At 33.9% G+C, this 25,183-nt stretch overlaps 3 protein-coding genes across 7 annotated transcripts in view; all 3 read left to right on the top strand.

Annotated features, from left to right (window-relative positions):
• Window positions 1-6,047, top strand: part of nfat5a (nuclear factor of activated T cells 5a) — a 30,227-nt gene extending 24,180 nt beyond the window's left edge. For all 4 annotated transcript variants that reach the window (XM_058767943.1, XM_058767944.1, XM_058767946.1 and 1 more), the window contains exon 13: window positions 1,402-6,047. In XM_058767943.1, the coding sequence (XP_058623926.1) occupies window positions 1,402-1,616 (215 nt within the window). In that variant the 3' untranslated portion in view covers window positions 1,617-6,047. The remainder of the gene's footprint in view (window positions 1-1,401) is intronic.
• An 860-nt stretch (window positions 6,048-6,907) lies between these two features.
• hprt1l (hypoxanthine phosphoribosyltransferase 1, like) lies at window positions 6,908-17,993 on the top strand. The gene is made up of 9 exons (XM_058767948.1): window positions 6,908-7,551; window positions 9,325-9,431; window positions 9,803-9,986; window positions 10,858-10,923; window positions 11,771-11,788; window positions 11,928-12,010; window positions 12,212-12,258; window positions 17,260-17,336; window positions 17,477-17,993. The coding sequence occupies exons 1-9, from the start codon at window positions 7,534-7,536 to the stop codon at window positions 17,522-17,524; spliced, it is 648 nt and encodes a 215-aa protein (XP_058623931.1). The 5' UTR covers window positions 6,908-7,533; the 3' UTR covers window positions 17,525-17,993.
• Window positions 17,994-18,939: 946 nt separating this feature from the next.
• The window catches only part of wwox (WW domain containing oxidoreductase), a 228,993-nt gene continuing 222,749 nt past the window's right edge, over window positions 18,940-25,183 (top strand). The window contains exons 1-4 of one of the 2 annotated variants that reach the window (XM_058767519.1): window positions 18,940-19,186; window positions 19,343-19,407; window positions 19,638-19,695; window positions 21,644-21,813. In XM_058767519.1, coding sequence (XP_058623502.1) covers window positions 19,080-19,186; window positions 19,343-19,407; window positions 19,638-19,695; window positions 21,644-21,813 — 400 coding nt within the window. In that variant the 5' untranslated portion in view covers window positions 18,940-19,079. The remainder of the gene's footprint in view (window positions 19,187-19,342; window positions 19,408-19,637; window positions 19,696-21,643; window positions 21,814-25,183) is intronic. The other variant, XM_058767518.1, reaches the window with a different exon arrangement.

The following is a 25,183-nucleotide window of genomic DNA, read 5'->3' on the forward strand; positions in this document are numbered from 1 at the left end:
TGAATAATGTTCAACTCGGTTTTGTTTATATTATGCTTAGCCTATAATTTTAAATGACAGGTGTCGTATTTATTTATTTATTTTTCCCTGCTACACTTTTCCTACTGTGTTAACAGCAAAATGTTAAACTTTAGTATTTTGACAAGACGAATAAAATAAAAAAATTTTGTACAACCTTTTTTTTTCTCTGCGACACTTTTTCTTATTGTGTTATAAATATTAAACGAATTGTATCCTGACAAGACGAATAAAAATACACTTTTTTTTCCTACTGTGTTGGCAGCAAAATATTAAACACATTTTATGTCTTACAATAACTTCAAGACTCTTGACAAGACGAATAAAATAACAAATACAATTTTGTGCAGACTACACTTTTATTTGTTAGCCTATCTCTCTTTCTTTTAGTAGAGGAAATTTAAATGTGAGATTCTGGAAACGAGATCTAAATTTAGCGGGAACGGTCGGGTCGGGAAGAAAATTATTCTAAGCGGACAGCGGGTGAACAAAGAGTTAATATATCGTGGGAGCGGGTGGATGCGGATTAAAACCTTGCGGGAGCGGGATTAAAAAAACAGTCCTGCGCAGACCTCTGCTCGGAAGGATGCGAGGACACAGAAGTCACCCTAATGAGAATTGAGATGTTCTTGCTTATGCTGAGACTATGTGGTCAGTTAAGCAGTGGCCAATGAACAATAAAACTTTATTAAAATTACGCAAAACAAAACGACAAATGTTTACTTTCAAGAGCAGTCAAGTATTTGCGAGAGCGAGTTTAAAGCTTACAGGCTTCCGTACACTGGCCGTCCGCAGCATCTTCTGGGATTTCTATCAGTTTGATTCTCTCAAGTCTGCATTCGATGTATCCTCGATATCAAGAACACATCTGGGCACTTTCATGCGTCCTCTGTACTTGCGTTCTTGAGAATTGGAACTGAACTTCGACAGTTGATGATGACGTAGAACGAGAACACAAGGACGCAACATCGCTGAAGAACGCTGAGAAACGGCCAATATCTTGTCTTCACTAGAAAGCTACAAGCACGTGCGTTTGATTAGGGTTGGAGCTAAACTCTGCAGGACAGTGGCCTTCCAGGACCTGAAGTTGCCCAGCCCTGGTCTAGGCTGTCTTACATTTATTTCTCATGTAACAATGTGCACATCTTCAGATGTTGCATTAACTTTCTAAATTAGTCAGCGGCGATAGCCTTGTGGGTGGTGCACCGACATACAGCGCCGTTTGAATCCCAACTTGAGAACCTTTCCCGATCCCACCCCCTGTCTTTTAAACCTTTCAAACCTAAAATCTTAAAAAAAAAAAAAAAAAAACACTTTCTAAATTAGCCTGATTGCAGAAGGTGCCATTCTGAACCTCAAAAAGCCTATTCTCTCTTTTATTAGAATGTGGACCGCTAATGAATTCTCCTGGTCCGTCGTTATCAGATCAGCTTGTCACCATGGGCCATCCCGGTTCGGATCAGACCCAGCTTCAAACTAGTGCACAGATTCACCCCTTACTGGACCAGTCCAACAACCTTGATGATAAGATTGACGAACTTCTGGAACGTTTTCAGGAGCAGGAAAAGGCGCTTCCTAGGGATTTCTTGGACCATTAAAGATAAGTAGTCTGAAACCTCAATCCAGTAGACCACCGTCCACACTGCTTGTTGATGTTTCTTTACATCTTTGTGTCTTGTGTAGGTATTAACTAAACTTGGGGTTTGTCTCAGTTGGGGGGTCTTCACTCGTATCTATGTTTCTGAAAGCTTGTAATGTGTTGTTTTGGCGGGACATGTTACGTATGGGTCTAGTCACAGCTCCTTTTTCTTGATGGACATTAAACGGTCCATTTCATTGAGGCCACTGTTTGGCATGTCAACATATCATGTGACCCATTAAGCCATTAAGTATATTGGCACTTTGCTACTTTGTATTGTGTTCTTGACTTCCACTTGAATCTTTTCCATTTATTGCAATCAAATCTGTTTTCCAGTAGAAACCAACCTAGTACAACAAATTCAAAAACTCTCTATTGCCGTTGAGATACTAATACATTGTGAATGAATTTGAAATATTTAGCACTTTAGGGAGTTCCTACCGGAGATTCTCCCTTTTAGCTTTGTAACCCGTATGTGTCTACCTGGCTGTCAAAGCGTTTCATGTTTTGATAGTCACAATGCTTTTCTAAAAATGTGTTTGTGTTTCATTACTCTTTAGTGTCTCTTTTCAGAATATAGCCTATTTTATGAGCCATGTTTAATGTTTTTTTAAGTGTTTGAATGTTTGACATGTCCATCTAATCTCTCCATTTTCACATAACATTTAAAGTCAAGATGCTCTATGTAAATCACTCCTCCCCTTCTCCTCTGTTTTAGGTTTGTTATATTTAATTTTATTTAAATGATCAAGAGGTCCAACTTGTAGACATGAATTCCTATCAGGGATGTGAAAATGTGCAACATTGCCATTGAGATATGTGAACAGATTGTATTATCATCCACCAGAGCGTCTACAATGTGTTTGTTTATGTGCTCAGCAGAAAGACATGGAGCACGTTTGTACTATATAAGATGCAGCTATGTTCTTGATTTTGAATTATATGTGGTTCATGGTGATTATTCAAATAAGCACAAGCTTTGGAAGAGGATTTGTTGTGGTGATGCATGCAAGCGATAGTTCTCCCAAATATGAAAATCAATATTTACTCATCTCTATGCCGTTCCAAACTGGTATGACCTTCTTTCATCTGTGGTGCTCAAAAAACATCAATTGAGGGTGTTTTGCTTCATGAGGAATACAGGAATGAGATTTGGACATTTTTGGAAACTTGGAATAATGTGCACTTGCTTTTTTTTAATGCGTTTGACAGGCTTAGGTCATTGAATGTTTGTGTCATAAAGGAAAGAGCAGTGAAAACGTTCTTCAGAATTGTGCCTTTTGTGTTTCACAGAAGAAAGGCGGTCATACAGATTCTGAATGGAATGACAGGAGTGTTAGAAAAATAATGATAGGATATTTATTGCTGATGTGAACTGTAGCAACTATGAGGGTGTTTTTTGGGCAGCTTAAAATGGAAGTTAGGTCCATATTTTCTTGAGGGTTTAAGAAGGGATCGGTTTGTATTTACCCCCCAAGTTCTAGTCTACGATCAGATAGACTCGAGGCTCGATTATTAGAGGAGAAAATCAGATAAAATCCCAAGTTTTAAAACAAGCTATGATGACGAGACGGCTTCATAACATCACTGCACGACAATCTCATCATACAAGTTTTAAAAATGATCTTTTGGAAAATATGAAAGATCTTACCAGTCAGAAATCATTAGTCATGTGTCCTAACTGGAAGATTTCTCTACAAGTAATCATCAGAGTGTAGAAGGGGTAGTGTACGCTGGTAAATTAACTTGTACAGGGTTTGATATTGACAGAATGCTGCTACATTTTGTCATAACTGATACTAATTGGTTGTTTACATCAGCCTTGATTTTTTTTAAACATGGTTTGAGCTGTTGAGCTATTTGTGTTATAATGACATTTCGAAGCGATTTTTCTCATTTCTTTCGAAAGTCATTGTCACAACCTCACTGAGGAGATCTTTTCGTTGTAGGACATTGCTCTGATATTTTATTAAATCACATTCTTTTGACATTTTACTTGTTCATAGACACATGCAGTCTTTTAAAAAGCTTTTTTTTTAAGACTTAACATCAGTGTAGTCTATTCTAAGAAGCAGCTTTTGCATTGACAATATTCTCATGCAAACATAATGTGAGGTAGTTCTATTTAAAATCTTCATAAACATCTTTGCTTTGATAAGTCAGTTATTTTTACATCATACTTACCTTTTCTTGCCTTTATATTCTTTTTTTTTTTTTTTTTTTTTTTTAATGCTTTATGTAAAAATTGCATAATTACTATTGTAAATAGTAGATCGGCTGTTTTAAGTGTGCTGTTCCTTTGTGAGGTAGCAGTTTGTTAAAAACGTGCTCTCTTTGTAGTAAAACATAATATCTCACCTGCAAGTGAGGCATACATACAGTATTTTTGTAAGACTGAATTTTGAAATGTACTATGTACATTTTAAACATTTTAAAAGTGAATTGTCCCTTCTGCAGTACTGTACTTCATATGTCAATATTCAGAGCGGTGGAATGATGGTTTTTGTCCCCATCACTGTGTTACAAAATGGAGATTGTTATTTGTTTGGTAGAAGTGAAATTCAAATATTGTCGATTTCTAAACAATTAAAGGTTTTGGGTGTGGGTGAATCTCACACGGACTAATTTTTTTGCCATATTTCACCCCAAAATACATACATAAATTTAATAAAAGTTACAGATCTCTGTAGCCTGTTATATCTAACAATAAATCTTGTTATTGTAAGATGAAAAAACAAATGATTAATTTAAATCCTAAAGTACATTTTGCACACATCGGTACTATGCGTTTTACTGAATTGAACTGACGCTTGCTAAAAACGATTGGTTTTCATGGCTGTTACAGTTTTGTTTTTGTTTTTTTCCTTCTTTTGTTAAATTATAGATATGAAAAGTTGATTTTTGATTTTGGGGTGAAATATGACCTGGATATTTCTTTGTGAGATTTATAGGCTAATGTTCTGGAACCTGGGTTCCATGCAAAGCCATAAAAAAAATCAAACTCTGGAATCGGAGCGGAAGAGTGTGTGTGTTTTACCTCATGGTGTAGGACATATAGATTCACACTACGTCTAACCTAAGGACCAATTAAGAAGAAAAAAATATTTTCTCAAATCAAGGCAGCATAATCAATGTCTTTTGATTAAATAATCATTTGTCCATTCTTGTGTTGTTTGGTACTGATGCTCCAGCTTACGTCAAAATCATACTGTATGTATTATGAACAAAAATATATTTCTGCACAAATCCATCAACATTTTTTTCAACATATTGTGCTTTTTGATTGAAAGTACTTTGTGCCTTTGCAAGCCTTTCCTCTTATTTCTAAAGGACCTTTGTATATAATTAAATACGTAGATGTTGGGATTACTAGTTCTTAATCCTGAAGTAAAAGACTACAGTTTTGTTTTTTTTAATTGACATTGTTTTGTCTGGTCAACTTGTCATTAACCAGTCTGTCGGTGTAGTCTCAAATACATCTGAACATTTATATCATGACACTGCTATGCAGCCTCAACTCACTTTTTCTTTTCTTTTCTTTTTTTTGCTGTATCTCAAATGTCGTCATTCTCATCCACAGGTGGTTATTGCCTCTTGAAATTTGTAAGATCAAGGTGTAAGGTTAAAGAAGGTTATTGATCTGTGATAACTGATTTTATTTCTGTTTGTTTGGTCAGCAGGTGTTGGAAGAATTTTTGTTAGTAAATGTTAAATTAAAAAAAGGTTTGAAGAGCGCTTAACCCAATCACCAGCAGAGTTATTTGTGCTTTTATTTTAAGTGAAAGGTGTATTTTAAATGCACTCTTTTTACACATTTTTAAATTTTGTTTGCTTTTGTTTGATGTGATTAACGTCCAATGCTTTTGAAGTTATCACATGACCGTGGTTCTCAACCCCCTTTAAACTAGTGTCAGTAGATTAAAAGAAGTAATTGTGTTTAATTATTTCAGATTTTTCAAGAACTGTATGTACTAACAAGTTATGAATGGGATAAATTTATAATTGGTCTTAGCTCGGGACACACAGGACCAAATTTGTACATTGCGATTGGGAGTTCAAGTGCTGCGTTTTCACCAGAGTGAAAAATAGGGATGTGAATTGGCACTTTGCATGTGTCTGTTTTAATTATTTACATTTATTGTTTATAACTTGTTTTAAATAAACCGTTTGCTGTCGCCTCCTAGTGGCCCCTGGTTGAGAACCACTGTTATAGGGATAACCTTTCACTCATGAGTGTGTAAGAATGACATTCAGTATCGTGAAGAAACGTGAACTAATGACATTTGACGTAAATAAACGTATTTTGCTTTAATCAGTACATTTGTATACTCCTGCAGTTATATTTCTGTAAGATGTGCTGCTATATGAATAAAGATAGATATGAAGTTCTGTCCCCTGTGTCTTGTATATTTTATTTATTCTCACACACACACGTAGTTATTAACAACATGAAGTTCATTAAACATTGTATAATGTGACTTATGAAAAGCTAATAAATAATTTCTCTATATGTATGTGCGTACAAAATAATTTATGAACACATGACTATATATTGTTAAACAATATTTTCTTTATTACATTTTTACATTTTCTTGTTTTGATTGTTGTTCTATATATATATATATATATGTGTATGTGTGTGTGTGTGTGGATGTGTGTATATATATTAGTGCTATCAAAGGATTCATTGCAATTAATCGCATCCAAAATAAGTTTTTGTTTACATAATGCGTGTACATTATACTGTGTACATTATGTATATATAAAGACAATACCTGTATATATTTAAGAAAAATGTTGTTTATATATTAAATATATTTATATATAATATAAAATAAGAATATAAATGTATATACATGTAAATATTTTCAAAATATATACTGTATGTGTGTGTGTGTATATGTGTGTGTGTGTGTGTGTATATATATATACATATACACATAATAAATGTACACACTACACATACATATATTACATAAACAAAAACTTTTATTTTGGATGCGTTTAAACATTTGACAGCACTAATATATATATATAGAGAGAGAGAGAGAGAGAGAGAGAGAGAGAGAGAGAGAGTGTGTGTATGTGTGTGTGTGTGTGTGTGTGTGTTTGTTATGTCTGACCTCAGTATATTTCCCTACTGTCCACCACAGCGACCCTCCCGGGACACTGGTACCAAATGTTCACACATGTTATAATTTGTTACACTGTTTATTTAAAATTAAATTGTTATAATGTATTCCTTATTATTTTAATCTTTTCATTGTTGTTGTTTCTTCCAGGCTTTGGCAATACTGTATTTTTCTTTTTCTCTTTTTTTCACAGTCAGGCCAATATAAAAAAATAAAATAAACTGGAATTTCCTGATTATATTACCTAAAACGTGTAATGTAATGGATTGCGCTACTAGCTACTACAGTTGTCATGCAATTTGTAATCAGTGACGGAGTTAGTACACAGTGTGTGTATCTCATCGCGCGCACAAGAAAGAGGTCGGTGGCTTTGGATAAAAGCGTCTGCTAAATGACTAAATGTAACGCACACACACATATATTTGCCAGTGACTCTTATCAGTCAGTCCACACTCTCTGATATGCGCCGCCTGATCATCACCCGTCACGAGCGCATCAAACCCGCCCAGCAGGAGCTGACAGACGCGCGCTGCTCGGTGTCTGCGGTGGAAGCACAGGTTGTCGAGGGTCAATCAGATTATTGGGTAAAATAGATTGTGACGTCAGGGTTTAGGAAGCGCCGCGTCGAGTTCACGCAGAGCACGAGCGCTTTCCCCGGACGCGAAAGGACCGAGCCGCTCTCCTCCCGCAGACAGACGCCAGCATGAGTCCACCGACACCGACCTGAAGGACACACACCGCAGGATGGCCTCGTATCTGGAGGTAAGAGACGGCGAGCTGGTGCTTGATTTAACGGATTTAACGCGTCGGATGGAGACTTGGCGTTCGTGAGGTGTGGTTCGGCACTGCATGTCCATAAACTTGTAAATAATTCATATTCCTCATTAGGTTTATTTTTCAGACCGCACGTTTTAACTGATTTGTGATGAAAATCTGAACTGATGCACAGAAATAGAGGTTTTATACCGTAATTTATCTCGTTCTAAACCGGGTTATACAGTATGTTGCCAAGGCGACGCCATTGGTTACATCAGCTTGTGCAGTGTTTAAAGTTATAGTTAACTCAAAAATAATATTTAAAAAAAATAAACCAGTTATTATTTACTCACCCTTGACAAAAAAGAGGAAGTTTTGCTTTTATCCATAAAATGAAAACAAATGGTGACTATAGCAGTCAAGCTTAAAAAAATTAATAGGCCTATAAACTGACCATAAATGTAAACCATGATATGCACTATAGCCTATTGTAATGCTGCCTTCGCTTGCTATCTGAATTATAATCGCACATTGACTTGGACTGCATTGACTGCACACCCCGTCAAATCATAATTTAGGCTGAGAATGTCCAACAAGCTCCGCCATATGAAGGCAATTTCAGTTCTCTAAAACCATCTTTGTGTGGATATTAGTGAAATTCCGCTGGTAAAAAAGCTCTGTAGTCTATTATCAATACCGCAGCGATTTATGAAACACAGATCACAGTCCGCACATTCAAACCACGCAGCTTTCTGTTGGTCAACGCGTTCAACTTGAACCCGATGCGAAATCTGTGTGAAATACGCCCTCGTGAGAAATTCACGATCTCGGATATGAATTGCGCCTGCGAAAATTCGCCAAACAACGGCAAATGTGACTGCACCTTAACTCTGTCGCAAAAAAGAAAGAAAAAGTGAGTATATCAAAGTGTTCATATTTTGGTAAAAAAAAAAAAAAAAAAATTACATATGACATTTAATATAAATATATATATATATATATATATATATATATATATATATATATATATATATATATATATATATTATTATTATTTTTTTATGTCTACTATTACTAATGACCGGATTTCACCGCCAAAAAATTGCAGTATAACATTAAATCATAACATTAAACGGTTGCTAAAAAATGTTTGCAATTTGGGATTGAGATTAAAAATTCATATTCTTAACAGTAAGGCTAAATGATTCATTATTATTATAATTTTTTTTTTTACTTTAATGACTATTTCGCCTGTGAAAATTTGCGAAATAACCTTAAATATGACTGCACCTTAACCCTCACAAAAAAAATAATAATAATAATTTGTGTGCAACATATTTTGCTGAACTGTCCATTTTAATTATCATCATCAGAAATGGGTTGCAAAATGGTTTTATGGTACATACTGTAACACTCATAATACACTATTTTCACGGCACAAATTGCTTCATACACATACACATGCGCTCAGAAACCTATACATTGAAACAAATTGCTAGTAAATTTCACAGCCTATAATTTACAAAGAAACAGTAACACATTGAATTGAAACGTGAATGTGAAACTTTGAAATAAAAAGACTAAGTAGTATATAATAAAAAAAAAAAATATATATATAATATATATATATATATATATATATTTTTTAATTTAAATCTTTGAAAAAAAATCATCTTTACAGTGTATAACTCGAGTAGATTAAATAACCGCATTTCCTTAAAATATCAGGAGTGTTTCTTTGAAGATGTCTTAATAGATTATTTTTTTTTTTTTTTTTAGATAGCTGATGACAGCAAAGGGCACGAACTGAGTCTTTTCTGTGTGCCGAAACACTACGAGGAGGACTTGGACAGTGTCATAATACCCAATGGCCTCATTAAGGACAGGTACGTTTAACTGATGAGCACGACTTTAATGTGTAATGCACAAACAGTGATATTGCATTTCTGCCTGGAACGTATCTGGTCTTTGCAGTCAGATTGGGAAGTGTTCGTTTGTGAAGCGAAACAGTTGTGTTATTGCCGTGGCCGTGGAATGCTCTCGATAGTAAAAGGGCCCTGTGTTCCCCCTGTAGATTTAGTTAATGATGTTAGTGCAGGACGAGAGGCATGTGATTTGAATTCGGCTTTCCCATTTATTTGTTTAACAAATTTCCCCAAGAATCTCTTGACTGACATTTTTGGCATGACTTCAGCCAGCTTTAATGAAAGCGTTAATGTCACAATACTCTGCCTTTCAATTCTGATTTACTCTGCAGGACTGAAAGGTTGGCCAGAGATATCGTTCGGGACATGGGCGGGCATCATATCGTGGCCCTTTGCGTTCTGAAAGGAGGGTATAAGTTCTTTGCGGACCTGATGGATTACATCAAGACGTTGAATCAAAACAGCGATAAGTCTGTGCCACTGACTGTGGATTTCATTAGGCTAAAGAGCTACTCGGTGAGTGCCAGCTTTACTGCTCTCTTCACCGCATTCATTCACTCCAGTTGCTGAGCCTTATACATTCATACTTAACACGGACCAATGAATCATTTCAGATCTAGATGTCTGCTTCCATATTATTACTGTACATAAAAATGGAGCATTTTATTAGTAGATTATGCCATTGACATGTTCCTTACAGGAATGACAAGGGTAAATACAACTTAAAGGGGAGGTTCACCAATATTTACTCACCTTCATGTCATTCAAACCTGTTTTTTTTTTTATCTTCTGCATAACTCTGTTAAATTTCATATTAGTGCCATCAAATGATTAATCGCATCCAAAATAAAAGTTTTTGTTTACATAATATATGTACGTGTACTGTTTATTTACTATGTATATATAAACACACACACAGTATATATTTTGAAAATATTTACATGTATTTATATTATTATATTTTATATTATATATAAATATTTAATATATAAACATAATATATCTTTCTTAATTATATACATGCATTTGCCTAAATTCCTAGTAGCATATAAAATGATTTACTTTAGTGTTTGGTTTTATTTTTGTTGACAAATTATGTAGAATCTTATTAGCATTTGTCAATGTTTATCATTTGATTACTATAAATATAATCATTGGTTCATTAGAATTTAGTGATGCATCCATAGTATAACAGAGTTCATCCACCTTGAGAAGTAGTTCCACTTTATAATGATTATTGAGAAGACTTGAAGCTCAAACTGACAGACAAGTCAAAATCATCTTCTGTGATTCTGTCAGATGCTGTTGATAAATCTTCAGTGGCTTTGAACGCTCAACATTAAAGTATTTCCTTCCTCTCTCTCTCTCTGATCTGATTTCTCCTCAGAATGATCAGTCTACAAACTGTGTGAAGGTTATCGGTGGAGATGAATTATCTGCCCTTGCTGGCAAAGTGAGTTTCAACTTTTGAACTTTTGTTTTGTTTTCTATTTTTTAGAAAAGTTAGGGGCCAAGATTTTTTTTTTCTCTAATGCTCATGGGGGCTGCATTTATTTGATCGTAAAAACAGCAATATTGTAAAATGTTATTACAATTTAAAATAATTACTTTCTATTTAAATGTGTTTTAAAATGCAATTTATTGCTGTGATGAAAAGTTAAATTTTCAGCATCATTACTCCAGTCTTCAGTGTCGCATGATCCTTCAGAAATCATTTAATATACTGATTTGATACTTAAGAAACAAGTAAAACATATGCTGCTTCATATGTTTGTGAACACTGATACTACTTATTTTACTGGATTCTTTGATGAATAGAAAGTATAAATAACAGCATTATATAAATGTTTTACTGTCACTTTTGATAAATTTTTGTGTATATATATATATATATATATATATATATACACACATACACACACGCACATACATATACATATACATACATGCACACAGTCATGGCCAAAAATGTCGGCACCCTTGGTAAATATGATCAAAGAAGGCTGTGAAAATTAACCTGCATTGTTAATCATTTTGATCTTTTATTTAAAAAAATCACAAAAATCTAACCTTTCATTGGATAATAAGAATTTAAAATGGGGGGAAATATCATTATGAAATACACGTTTTTCTCAAATACACGTTGGACACAATTATTGGCACCCCTAGGTGACGATATTTTTGGCCATGACTGTATGTGTGTGTATATATATATATATATACACATATATATACTCAGTATATGATAAAATGTTTTATTTATTTATTTAAAATAATTTGTCTCCTCTCTTTCCTTACAGAATGTGCTGATTGTAGAGGTGAGGTTACATTTTTGATGTATTTTATTGCATTTTGTGTTGAATTTGTGATCACATTAACATGCGTGAAATGTATGTTGTGTCCTGTGGAATGAAATACAGATGATATAAGCAAATTAATTCTCTTTTTGTGCCTAAGGATATTGTAGAGACGGGAAGAACTATGGAAACGCTGCTCAAACTATTAAATGAATGTCATCCTAAAATGGTGAAAGTTGTCAGGTAAGGCAGAAACATCTTTGGAAAGAATAGTCATCCTCTAAATATAGTTTAAAACGCTGTGTTAGAGAGATGAGAGATTTCTGTATTTATTAATGGTCAGATAGCCTTTTATTAGTGTTTAAAATAAGACTGTTGTTTAGTTGAATGTCATTCATTTTATGTAATAGATTTCATTTGTAATTCAGTGTCCTGTAATTTCAGTTTACTTGTGAAAAGGACACCCAGGAGCTCAGGATACCGTCCAGACTGTGAGTTCCTTTGTATTTCATTGTATTTTATTGGATATTATGAACATTTTGTGCCTAATCCACATCACTTAGAGAAATCAAACACCCTGCATTGATGTAGTTGGACATATTATTCAGACACACGCTCATCTGTCTGTGTTCAGAGTCGTTATGCAATGCTTTTAGACAGAAAGCTGATAAGCTCTTTATATCCATCCATCCATGTATCCTCCAAGCACAAATGTTACTCTTTCGCTCTTGACTTCCACTCTAAAGCAGAGCGCTGAAGTGCTTAGAGTCAGTTATGAAGACGATGGAGAATCATCAAGCTCTTTAGCAGTGACGCACGAGGGAGGGCGGCCCAGTAATGACCTTTATAATGGACCATGAGCGCTGTTCGCTTGCAAATAATAATGCAACCAGTCTTGTTCAAAGGCAGATTCATCTCATTGTAACATTTTTAATAATGAATTTAATTTACATTTTGCTATACTAAAAATGCTATACTAATTATTAGTATAGCAAAATATAAATTAAATTCATTATTAAAAATATTACAATGAGATGAATCTGCCTTTGAACATGAAACATCACATCATAATTATATTGTTATATAATAATTTTTTTCCAGTTAGATTTTTTTTTTTTTTTAAAGATATTATGTAATTATGTAAAAAAAAAAAAAAAAGTAAAATAATGTGCTTGCTTATCATGAAAACAATGCAAAATATCACTACTTTTTCCCACTCACATTTTTGGGTAAAATACGACCGACATTTCATTGGATTAGTTCATGTGGAAAACTGATTGGAGATGTTCCCTGATATTTTCAATTAGCTGATTATGTAATTTTATTTTTAACATGATTTTTTTGGAATGTGCATAATTGTCATGAGAATATTACGTAATTATAACATTGAATAATGTATTTTATTCCATGGTCTGTCTGAATACTGGATTCTGATTGGCTGGCAGGTATGCAGTAAAACAGTTTAATGCACTGCATTAATTGATGCACACTAACCAACATGCAACACACACACACACACACACACACACACACACACACAGACAGACAGACAGACAGAGAAAGAGAGAGAGGGTTCAAAGATCAGAAATTGCGCTGCACACACACAAACTTGTTGTCAACACTTCTCCGCGATTTTTATTAATAAAATGGCCTAGATACTAGATCGCTACATTATATTCCTCAGCAACGAGGTGCAAAATAAAATTGCTGTTTTTGAAGTAATTGTTTATACAGAGAGACACGCAGGTACACAAAACTGTCGTCTCTCTCTGGATTGATAATTAATTGAAATAATTGCTATAATTCATTCAAATAAATGTGGTCTTACCGCACTATTTCATCTCTGTATCTGATTTGAAGCGGGCAGAATGCCTAATGCTAACGAGACGTAACTGACGAAAATAACTGTCATTTTTACCCATTCGGTCAAATATTGCGCTGCAAAGAGCAATACTAGTTTTAACTTGTCTATAACTTAGCAAATGACCATGGAATAAGCGGGATAAGCAACGGCTTGCCGTGCATTAAAGGATTTTAAATGCACGGTTCATTGCCTCCACATCGTGCATTTAATATCCTTTAATGCACTGCTGGCCTTTGATTATTCCTTGCATTTTATTTATTTAATGCTTAATTATCAAGAATATATATATATATATATATATATATATATATATATATATATATATATATATTAGGTGGCACGGTACACAGATGTCACGGTTCGGCACGTACCTCGGTTCGGGGGTCACGGTTCGATACGATTTCGGTACAACAGGGGAAAAAACCATCTACTATGCTCAGTTTCTTTTCATTTATTTTGAACAGACAGTAGCGCAAATTACAATTTTTCCCATCTAAATGTGAAAATACTAAATATTATTACATGTTATATATAAAATCTGTTTTGTTTTCATTGTGAGTGTACACAAATAAAAGCAGACCTTTATACAGTGACTATTAATAAGACAATAAGTGTTTAAAGTTCATTCTGCTGGTATTAGGAAACAGTTGAAGTGATCGCGCCGGAGCGCACGCGCGCACACACACACACACACACATCAGTTCCAGCATTGCTAACTTGACAGCACAGTTGGTACTTTATCAAAATAAAATACAGTGAGCCAAACATCAGCGCGCACGCCTCTGTGTCACCGTTGGAACGCGACTGAAGTACAAAGCCTATAATTTACATAATAAATAATAGTTTAGCATTCAGATACGTTACATCGCAAATATGGAGATATTATGGAAAATTTGGATTTGTGCCGAATGAGAGAGGTAGGATAATCGAGCACAAAGCTCTATTTCGCAAACAGTTGAGTGCGCAAGCCTTTAAAATATACTCCCTGGTCAGCCTATGTGAGAGACGCGTTCAGAATCAGCACATGGTCACTGTCTAGTGGGATTTGTTTTCAAGAGCGCATCTCACGGCATTCGCTGTTCTTCTGCTGGCGGTTATCAAACAGTGCTGCATTACTGCGGGCGCCCCCTTCTGGATTTGGGGTGAATTGCCTGTATTCGTCGTAAGACCTCATGCACCGAACTGAGACGCCCGTACCGTGACGGTTCGGTACGAATACATGTACCGTGCCACCCCTAATATATATATATATATATATATATATATATATCAGTGGGGATTTCTTTAAGACTGCAACTATAATGTCAAAAAATTAATGGTCAAATATGTAAATGTGTTAACATTTTATTGATTAAAAATGCATTAGAACACGTTCATCTCGAAGACAAGTTCGTTCAGAATCAGCTACATACAGCAGGTTGCTGACTCGATTTCCTTCTCATACACTCCCGTAGCGTCAGTGTATTTCTCAGCGTCCATTGACTTCAATGTGACCGCTTTGAACAGTTTTTTTTCAGTGCTTCCAAACTAGACGGTCATTGGATAAATGCTGCGATTATGTCCACACAATATTATCCGTCTGCAATACCGGAGGCCGCACTTTCAGGACCGCAGTTGTAGGACCGCACTTCTAGGACCCTAGTTTTTTGTGACAGCGCCACCTACCGAGCTAGAGAACCGCAGTTCCAGGAACGCATTTCCAGGACCCTAGTTTTGGAGGACCAAAAAAAGTGCCACTAAGGCAGTATTTCCACCCATTTAACTACATTAGTTTTAACTACATTAGAATTTTAGAGTTTTTTAAAAAGTTTTATTACTCCCAAATACTACTTTATTGCCATTAAACCTGGTTCCTAGGAATGTTGAGTAATTATTGGGTCTAAGTAGCATAATATAATAACTCAAGTAAAATAAACAAGGAATCATGGTATAGTCTTTTCAGTCACTAGATCAACCACATTTTGAAGTACAGAGGGAAGACACTCTGGGGGTAGATTTAAGATTGTGTATATTTTATAAAATCAACAGCGATTTTGTACTATAAAAAGTCGTTGAAGCTATTCGAGCTCAGTCCCATCGCGGCTTTGCACTTGGTTCTTATCAATCATTATATATTTTTTTTATTCATTTATAATGTTATGTTTTAATATACATGCTGCTAACTCGGAAATTTCAAGATATGCGAGTAAAAAATGTTCCTGACACTTAGGCAATACGACACGAGCAAGAGTGCTGTTTTTGTTTTGTTTGTGTTCGAATCCAAATCCGCGTTGATTTGGGTGAATCACTGATTCACTGAGCCGTTCATAAAAACAGTCATTTGATTCGCTCCTGAAGGATTCAGCCGTTTTGAAAGAATCGTTTGAATGACTCAGTGATTCAGTCACGAACTTCTGCCGTTTTTAAGTTTCCCGTCTAAAAGTAGGCATATTACATTATTTTCCAACATATTTCTATATTCAGAATTTAGTATTTAAAACATTAATCTCATAACATTATTTATGCAATTATAAATACAGTCTAAATGAATGAATGCCACATCTAAATGTCACTTCATGCAGCTTCTGTGCAGTGCTAAGATGAGTTTTGTTTAGATCATTTCATGGATAACAATAGCCAGTCATTCATTCACATTAATTAAGTATTCAGAGAATAATATTGTCTGTTTTCACTTACATCTATTTATTTATTAAATTTTGATTCATTTTGTAGAATTGAATTATAAATTAAGCTGGTATAGTATCGAAGACATTTTTATGGTATCGTGACAACCCTATTATACCACATTCCTTGTTTCAGTTTAACCTAATTCCCACATTTCCTCCGTCGAGTTTAATATCTTCTTTTTTAGTTTGTTCATTCATTCATTCATACAGTAGGCGAGGCTAGCGTCACTGGAAAACATGCCTAGTTGGTACGACAGGGTCACAGAGCATTTTCTTGAAAAGGAAGGTAGGGCAGAATTTAAGTATAAATAAATGGACAATTTTTATGATGTAGGCCGAAAATGAGCTTCCCCTCTTTGAAAGACCAGCAGCCGCCACTGATATATATATATATATGTATATGTATATGTGTGTGTGTGTGTGTGTAGGCTTCCTGAAGCATCTCGAAAACGTTGCCACAGTTCTTCTGTCTGTCTCAGTTTGTTTTGTTTCAGACTGGATGATGATCAGATCTCTGTGTGGAGCACTGGCTGCTGTCAGACAAAGATCTCACTGGATTATTACAGTTTATGGCAAAATGAATGTTTGGAAATGTAAACTGATATTTCCTACTGACACACTACAGCAAAAGATAGAAATAACTCACTTACAGTAAAACCATTTTTGAGCTGGTGAAAATACTAGTGTTCTAATAATTTTGGCCACAGCTGTAATTCCATGCAAATTTTGGGGTAAAATTACATTTCTTGCATGAGATTCAACTGAATTAGTTCATGCTAGCAGAAAACTTATTAGCGAATATATCTCAGTTGATTATAATTAATATTATATAATTATTTTTAGAACAAGAAAAGCTTAATTGTTATGAAAACAATGCATAAAAACATAGCTTGCTTTCTGCAAACTATAATTATTTTTTAAATAATTGTATGTTTAAATGTCTTTTTTTTTTTTTTTTTTAGATATTGGATTTGAAGTTCCTGACAAGTTCCTAGTGGGATATGCTTTAGACTACAATGAATATTTCAGGGATTTGAGTGTAAGTGTTTGTCTTCTTCCGTTCTGATTTAATTGTGTGCAATGCATAAACTGGTGTATATTGTGTCAGTTTTGTATATTATTTGTTTGTCTGATCAGAATGATGTATTTACACCTTCCTGTTTCCTTTATATCTTTCAGCATATCTGTATTTTAAGTGACAGTGCGAAAGAGAAATATAAAGTATGATATGACACCTAAGTGCTGGACGCATGAAGACAAAGATCACTGTGAACTTGTTTTGTTTTTTGTTATTGTAAAATTATTTTTCAACATGCCATCTGAAATGAATAATGAACTCATGAAACATGGATTCCCAAAGATAAATGAGAGTGAAAATGTCCTGTGTTATAATTAATCTCATTTTAATTGTCATTACTGGTGAAGATTATAGGCATAGTTGCCCCTTTTTTTGATTGTTTGAAACGAGGCCTTAGATTAATTGATTTTATGTTCACGCAAGTCCATTTGGCTAAATCAAATTTGGATTTAGAGCTCAGAGATTGCAAAGTTAATCGCTGTTAGCTAGTTATGGTTATTTATTATATATTATCTAGATACCGACTCCAGATTATATCCACACACCGAATGCCATGAAGGCTTTGGTATTGAAATGGAGGTTTTTGTTCACCACAATAAAACTACACTGACAATGTTATTATTTTTGTCCTGGTTGTTTTCTGTGCATGCAGATGTGAGAACAGTATAGACAATATTTACCTGTTTACAGCCACCAAGCTCTTGAAAAGCTGTTATGAAAGACAAATAAGTTACTCAAAGGAAATTAAGCAGCATATGATGGTCTATGAATTTTTTTTTTTTTTTTGGATTTTCATATCAAAATCTATTGAAACAAAGTTTGCTATGGCCATCAAATGGCAAAAATACATCAAATACGAAATAAATATGTGTATTTTCAGAGTTTTAACATTTATATGTCTCCTACTTACCTAATGTAAATAAGCTTTAACTAACCGTAAAAGAGCAACTCGAAGACTTGTTTGAATCTTGTTTGAATCCAGAAACGCTTTTGTCTTGCAAACATTTGCAAGCTGTCATTTTGTTTAAATTGACTAATTACAACGATTCGTACCTGTCATACACAAAGACATCTCTATAAAACAATTAAGAAGAAACCTCAGGCTGTAATCGCGAAAGACTGTGGTTGGTCAATCCTGATCATCGCTGAAAAAAGTAACAGGTACCACGTGACCGTTGGCACAAAAACCAAAATCTATGCAAAGACTATAACGTTACATGTCTGAAAGGCCACAAATGTTGAGAAGATTTTAGGAGAGGAGAATAATCTTTACTGTATGTCTTTAAGTTTATTTTTTATTTTTTATTTAAACAAAAGGTTTGGTGTATATGTTAGAAGGCAGCACAATATATTTGCTTAATTTTCTTTTCTTTCTTTTTTGTTTTTTTTAGAGATGAATAATAAAAATACGAGAAATATGAGCTGCTGATACAACTCAAAAAACTTTAATACATGTCACAAGGTAAAAATATACTATACTAAGTTTTTATGCGGACCCATCGCAGCTGACCAATCAAGCGCGCTCAGGCCGCTAAGCCCCGCCCATTTAAGAACCCCATTCGCTGTTCTCATGCCAACGCTGCGTGACGTCACGCTATGATTGCGGAAGTGGTGCAGCAGGATTATTGCACCGTGAATTTGGTGTAAAATAAATTTGACTGAGAAGTTGAATGAGTTGTTTTATTTGATAACAGCGAGTCCGCGATGGCAGCTCTTAAATACGCCGGAATGGATGATACAGACAGTGAAGACGAGCTTCCTCCCGGCTGGGAAGAGAGGTCCACTAAAGACGGATGGGTTTATTATGCCAAGTGAGTGTTTGACACACAAAACACACACGCACCTGAGATAAACATGTGCATTTACACTCTTCACTTGTGCTTTTAATACAAGAAAGAGGAGTGTATAGCAACCCAAGGGTGTTTCTGATGTGATTTATTGAATGATTGACACATAATTCATTTCAGCCACGAGGAAATGAAGACTCAGTGGGAGCATCCCAAAACTGGGAAGAAGAAACGCTGTGCTGGAGGTACAGTGATTATTAATAATGGCCACAGGCTTATGGACAGTACTTTCACTGTGATATTCATTTATCAATCACACTTATATTGAACTCAGTATGATTAAGAAACATGAGTGAAGTGTGCAGAGCTTTGTGAAGAGATTGACTTGTTTTGGTATGCAGTGATGAAGAATAAGTAAATTGCAGAATGTATTTTATTTCATTTGATTGATTGATTGATTGATTGATTTTTTTAGCTTTGCCATATGGATGGGAACAGGAGACCGATGATAAAGGCCAAATCTTCTATGTTGAGTGAGTTCAGTGAATATGAATTTCTCATCATAATTTTAGTTTATGGACTGTGTTTGAAGGAAGTATATTGGAAATATCTGTCTATCTATCTATCTATCTATCTATACATATCTATATATATATATTCCCTTGAGTCATAATTTGAGCTTTTAGTATATGTCTCCTAGCTTTAAAGGCTAATTAATAATAAATTAATCTCAATACATTTGACAAAATAAAGTTTTGGCACATTAAATATTTGCATTATTTTCTTCCTGGAAAATTTAGCTTGTACACAAGAAGATAAATGCAGTGCTATTACAATTATAAATACAGTGATAAATGAATTAACAAACAAATAAAATAAATTGTTTCAAAACTTAGTTTTTATAAGTTTTTGTTATATTATATGAACTATTATATTATATATTATATTAAATTATAATAATACAATATATTATACAGTATGTGCTATTTTGTCAGTAAAAGGATACGATTGTAAATAATGAGCGAAATTAATTAAAATGAACAGAAATAAAATAAATTGTTTCAAAACTTAGTTTTTAGAAGTTTTAGTATATTATGTTATATTATATTATATTATATTATAGTAATACAATATATTATACAGTATGTAGTATTTTGCCTGGAAAAGGATAGGATCATAAATAATGAGCAAAATGAAATCATTAATAATATATGGATAGATGAAATCATTAATAATAAATATGCTAATTCAGTTGTCTGCAGTTGCACTACACCTATTTAATACTACTACTAATAATAATAATGTTAAAATAGAAAACTTTTAAATCCATAACATCTTTGCAATTAGAGACGTTCAGGTCACTAAGCCTTGCTCGTTTAAAAATACTGTGTCTGTTTTATTATAATATTGCATAATTATAATTATTTATATAAATAAATAAATAAAGTGCTGGGCAATGATTAATCACAATTAATCGCATCCAAAATAAAAGTTTTTGTTTATGTAATATTTGTGACCCTGGAGCACAAAACCAGTCTTAAGTCGCTGGGGTATATTTGTAGCAATAACCAAAAATGCATTGTATGGGTCAAAATGATCGATTTTTCTTTTATGCCAAAAATCATTAGGATATTAAGTAAAGATCATGTTCCATGAAGATATTTTGCAAATTTCTTACCGTAAATGTATCAAAACTTAATTTTTGTTTAGTAATATGCATTGCTAAGAATTCATTTGGACAACTTTAAAGGTGATTTTCTCAATATTTAGATTTTTTTTGCACCCTCAGATTCCAGATTTTCAAATAGTTGTATCTCCGCCAAATATTGTCCGATCCTAACAAACCATACATCAATGGAAAGCTTATTTATTCAGCTTTGACATAATGTATAACTCTCAATTAAAAAAAAAAAATTGACTCTTATGACTGGTTTTGTGGTCCAGGGTCACATATGTGTGTGTATTGTGTACATTTATTATGTGTATATAAAGACACACACATAAAGCATATATTTTGAGAATATGTAATTTAAAATAATGTATTTACATGTATATATTTATATTCATGTAATTTTATATTATATAAAATATTTTTAATATATAAATGTAACACATTTTTCTTAAATATATACATTCATGGTTGTGTATTTATATGTACACACATATACTATGTGAATAAAAACTTATTTTGGATGCGATTAATCGTTTGACAGCACTTTTCAAAACGCTTATAAATCACACAGAATGCAGTGTATTTAAAATCTGAAATGGCACACAGTGTCCTGTAAGGGGTAGGGTTAGGTGTAGGGTTGGTGTAGGACAATAGCACATACAGTAAGTACAGTATAAAAACCATTACGCCTATGGGATGTCCCCACTTTTCACAAAAACAGACGTCTGTGTGTGTGTTTTAATGTGTTCTCTGCTGTTCAACTCGTCTAGCTAGTAATGTTTCTCTATTCTCTTCTTTCTTCTCATCAGCCACATCAACAAGCGCACAACATACTTTGACCCTCGGCAGGCCTTCACTGTTGAGGACCTGCAGGTGAAACCCAAACGCTACGACGGGAACACCACGGCTCTGGAGATCCTGCACACTCGCGATCTGTCTGACAGAGTGGTGCTGATCACCGGAGCAAACTCCGGCATCGGTGAGTCTCTGAGCGATCACAGTCGGCACACCTCGCACTTCGGTTGCTTTACTGCACTGCAGTGTGTGTCCAGTAGGTGGCACTACAGGATTATTTATATGTTCTCACTGAAACACCAGTCCACATTAGCATTTAAATGATTACATGTTGATGCTTACATGGACATGTTAATCTAAAATACTTTAGAATTATTCATAAATGCTTTAGACTGATTAATCTGATTTGAAAGATAATTTAATTAGAGTTATTAAACTTTTATTGATGCTTTGCATTACTGATCTCGTTTATTGATTCATCCAGCATCTAAAGACATTAAAGAATCCAGCACCATTATGATAATGTTTCCTCACATCGGTGGAAAAAACACAGTCTTTCACCCAAATTTCAGTGTGTGTTTATGAAATGAAGCACTGTTTCATTGGTGGATTTGAAATTGTGTCACTAAAATTTGGGGTTCTGTAAGATTTTAATTTTAAGTATTTATTCCTTTTATTCAGCGAGGATGTGTTAAATTGATCAAAAGTGACAGTAAAGATTTCTATTTCAAATAAATGTTGTTTTTATCTTTCTGTCAAACACAAATACAGCTGTTTTCAACATTAATAATAATCAGAAATGTTTTTTTTGAGCAACAAATCAGCATATTAGAGTGATTTCTGAAGACTGGAGTAATGCTGCTGAAAATATAGCTTTGATCACAGGAATAAATTACATTTGAACAGATATTCACATAAAAAACAGCTATTTTAAATAATAAAATATTTTGGTATTATTTATGCACTTATAGTATGCATTTTGAATTTTATTTTTAGTTTCAGTAATTTTATTGCACTTTTGTCGTTTTTGTTGTTTTTGCAGTTCTGTTTAGTTTTCTTTCTTTTAGTCTTAGTAATTTTATTACTTCATCTCAACCTATTGTACTTAGCTGCCAAGGCAACATTTCTTTTCATTTATGTTTTTTCATCTAATTTTTAATAGTTTTATGTTTATTTAACAATTACAACATTGCTAATAATATTTCACCATATTGTTGTTTTACTGGTTTTTTTTTTTTTTTTTTTTTTGATCAAATAAATGCAGGCTGGTCAAGCATAATAGACTTATTTTAAAACATGTTTTACAGAATTTCTCCCATAATGCAGAAAATGAGACAAAGGTGTGCAGGTTCTGTGTCTAAAAGAGAAATGTAATCCAGTGAAAAACAGAGTAGTTAGACAGTGTAAAAAGAATATGAAAAGGGACAAAGTAATCTACTTTGAATTTAATTCTAAGTCATTCATATTGACATTTTTGAGTTTTGATATTCAAGTAATTTTAATTTGCAACCATCATGTCCAAAAATGTTATTTATGTAACGCTTTTCAGTTTGACTGCATTGCTAACCTTCACATAAATCTTAACACTTCTTGCTTAAAATTTAATTTTATATGTATACTTAATATATAAGTATAATTATTACAAATACTATATAAGATACAAATATATAAGCAACTTATGATTAGTTTTGAGGGATTGTAGTGTCACATGATTGAACACTAGAGGGCAGAGAAGCTCTGTGTGTCACTCATGAAACACTTTTGCAGGAATCCGGCCAAATTTGAGCATTCCTTCACACAATATGAAAGATAACAAGAAAAAGATTAACTGTTTATATTACATTGCTCAATAGAGTAATATTGCATAATAACCTTTATATTGTATGATATGCATTAGATCATTTGATCAATATATCAATAATTTCACATATATTTAAATTTTAGATGGCAGGAGGTCACATTTACAAATGCACATTTATGATTTATACTTTATTCTTCTTTTGTTTGTTTTTAGATATTTTTCATTTATTTTATTGAATTTGCTTTAAATAATTGTAGGTATTTTAACCGAGATAGCGTCGTCTTGTTGAATATCTGTGGATTACGGTCACTTGCACAAAAAATGTCTCTGATGCAATTTTATAAGGCTTTTATTGCACACTTTAGTTGTGTAAATTCTTAAATACGATAGATTTATTACCATAATTAACAACGTGTCACCGAACACATTCTTGTTCCATTCTTGTTCAAAATTTTTTTTTTTTTAGCATAATAATTAGAGGTTCTAGTTAATATAATAAGTGTTTTGTCATTTACATTTTAAACCATGAAGCATGTTACTGTTTGAATAGCTGTGGCGGTAATATTTGTCTAATAATAAACCCCATTATATGGTAATTAGAGTAGGAGGGGTTATTATGCTTTTATTAGACTGCTGCTCGTGCTGGATTTCATTAGACTGTCCACACAGAAACACGCTCACAATCATCTGCCTACCAGTCTGATGGCGGTAATGGAAACAGATTCTCTCTCTCTCTCAATTCAATTCAATTCAAATGAGCTTTATTGGCATGACTTGCACAGTATTGTGCATTGTCCATTACATGAATAAGGAACAAACGATTATATAACACACAGAACAAGAATAGATCTGTAAAATAATTAAGTAAATAAGTACGTATACTTTTTTTTTTTTTTTTTCCCACAAACAAGAAAAATCTTTAAGACATTGTTAAAAAAAACAACAAAAAACACCTTTGTACAACGTGTAAAATGTGATTGAATTTTTCTGCATTTGGTTATGCCGTAAAATTTGGTTTAATTTGTTGTAATTTGGGGAAATATGCAGCTGTAATGTTGCAGTAAGAAATGTTCCTCTGTTTCCAGCTCTTTCTGCGAGCACAGTGAACACAGTCTCTGTTCTCGTGGCTGCCATCTTTGTCTGTGCCGTCCTCCCTCTGTAGCCAGACAGTGATCACTCAGTCTGTACTTCGTTAGTGTCTTTCTTCATACACAGCTCAGGTATTCTGCTGGTTTGTAGTCTCTTTTCAGGTGTAAATACAGCTTCGTCTTCTTTTGTATTTTAGTGGGATCTTTCCAATATGCGGTGTAGTAACTGTGTGATTTGGTTGGGCCGGACTGTGTTGTGCGGGTTTGAGTCCCAGCTGTAAAAGTGCGCTCTTCTGCAGGTTCTGCTCCTGTCACTGCAGGGCTTCAGCCTGGCAAGAGCTCGGATCACTGCATTTCAGGCGCTGCTGGAATCTCACATCTCTCTTTTGAATATTAATTAATAGTAGGTATTGTCCTAATTCAGCTCTGCACGAGTTGTTTGGGTTCGCTCTGTTAACTTTTAAGATGTTTTTACAAATTTGGGTGTGCATAATTTCAATTTCTTCTTTTTCCCATTTAGAGAAATCTTGGGTTTTTAGAGGTCCCCATATCTCACTGCCACATTGTGCAATTGGTTCGATTATTGCTTATAGGATTTTTTCATACTGAATTGTATTTTTGATCATGTAGAAGACTCTCAGTGCCTTTGCTTTCAGTGCATTCCC

The sequence above is a fragment of the Onychostoma macrolepis genome, chromosome 25 (genome assembly GCF_012432095.1).
Source record: "Onychostoma macrolepis isolate SWU-2019 chromosome 25, ASM1243209v1, whole genome shotgun sequence".
NCBI classification, from domain to species: domain Eukaryota; kingdom Metazoa; phylum Chordata; class Actinopteri; order Cypriniformes; family Cyprinidae; genus Onychostoma; species Onychostoma macrolepis.

What these genes read in the sequence shown, in the direction of transcription:
- hprt1l (XM_058767948.1), top strand. An exon ending in AAAATGGTGAAAGTTGTCAG is followed by an intron (nt 12,011 to 12,211) that starts GTAAGGCAGAAA and finishes CTGTAATTTCAG; the next exon opens with TTTACTTGTGAAAAGGACAC. An exon ending in CTCAGGATACCGTCCAGACT is followed by an intron (nt 12,259 to 17,259) that starts GTGAGTTCCTTT and finishes TTTTTTTTTTAG; the next exon opens with ATATTGGATTTGAAGTTCCT.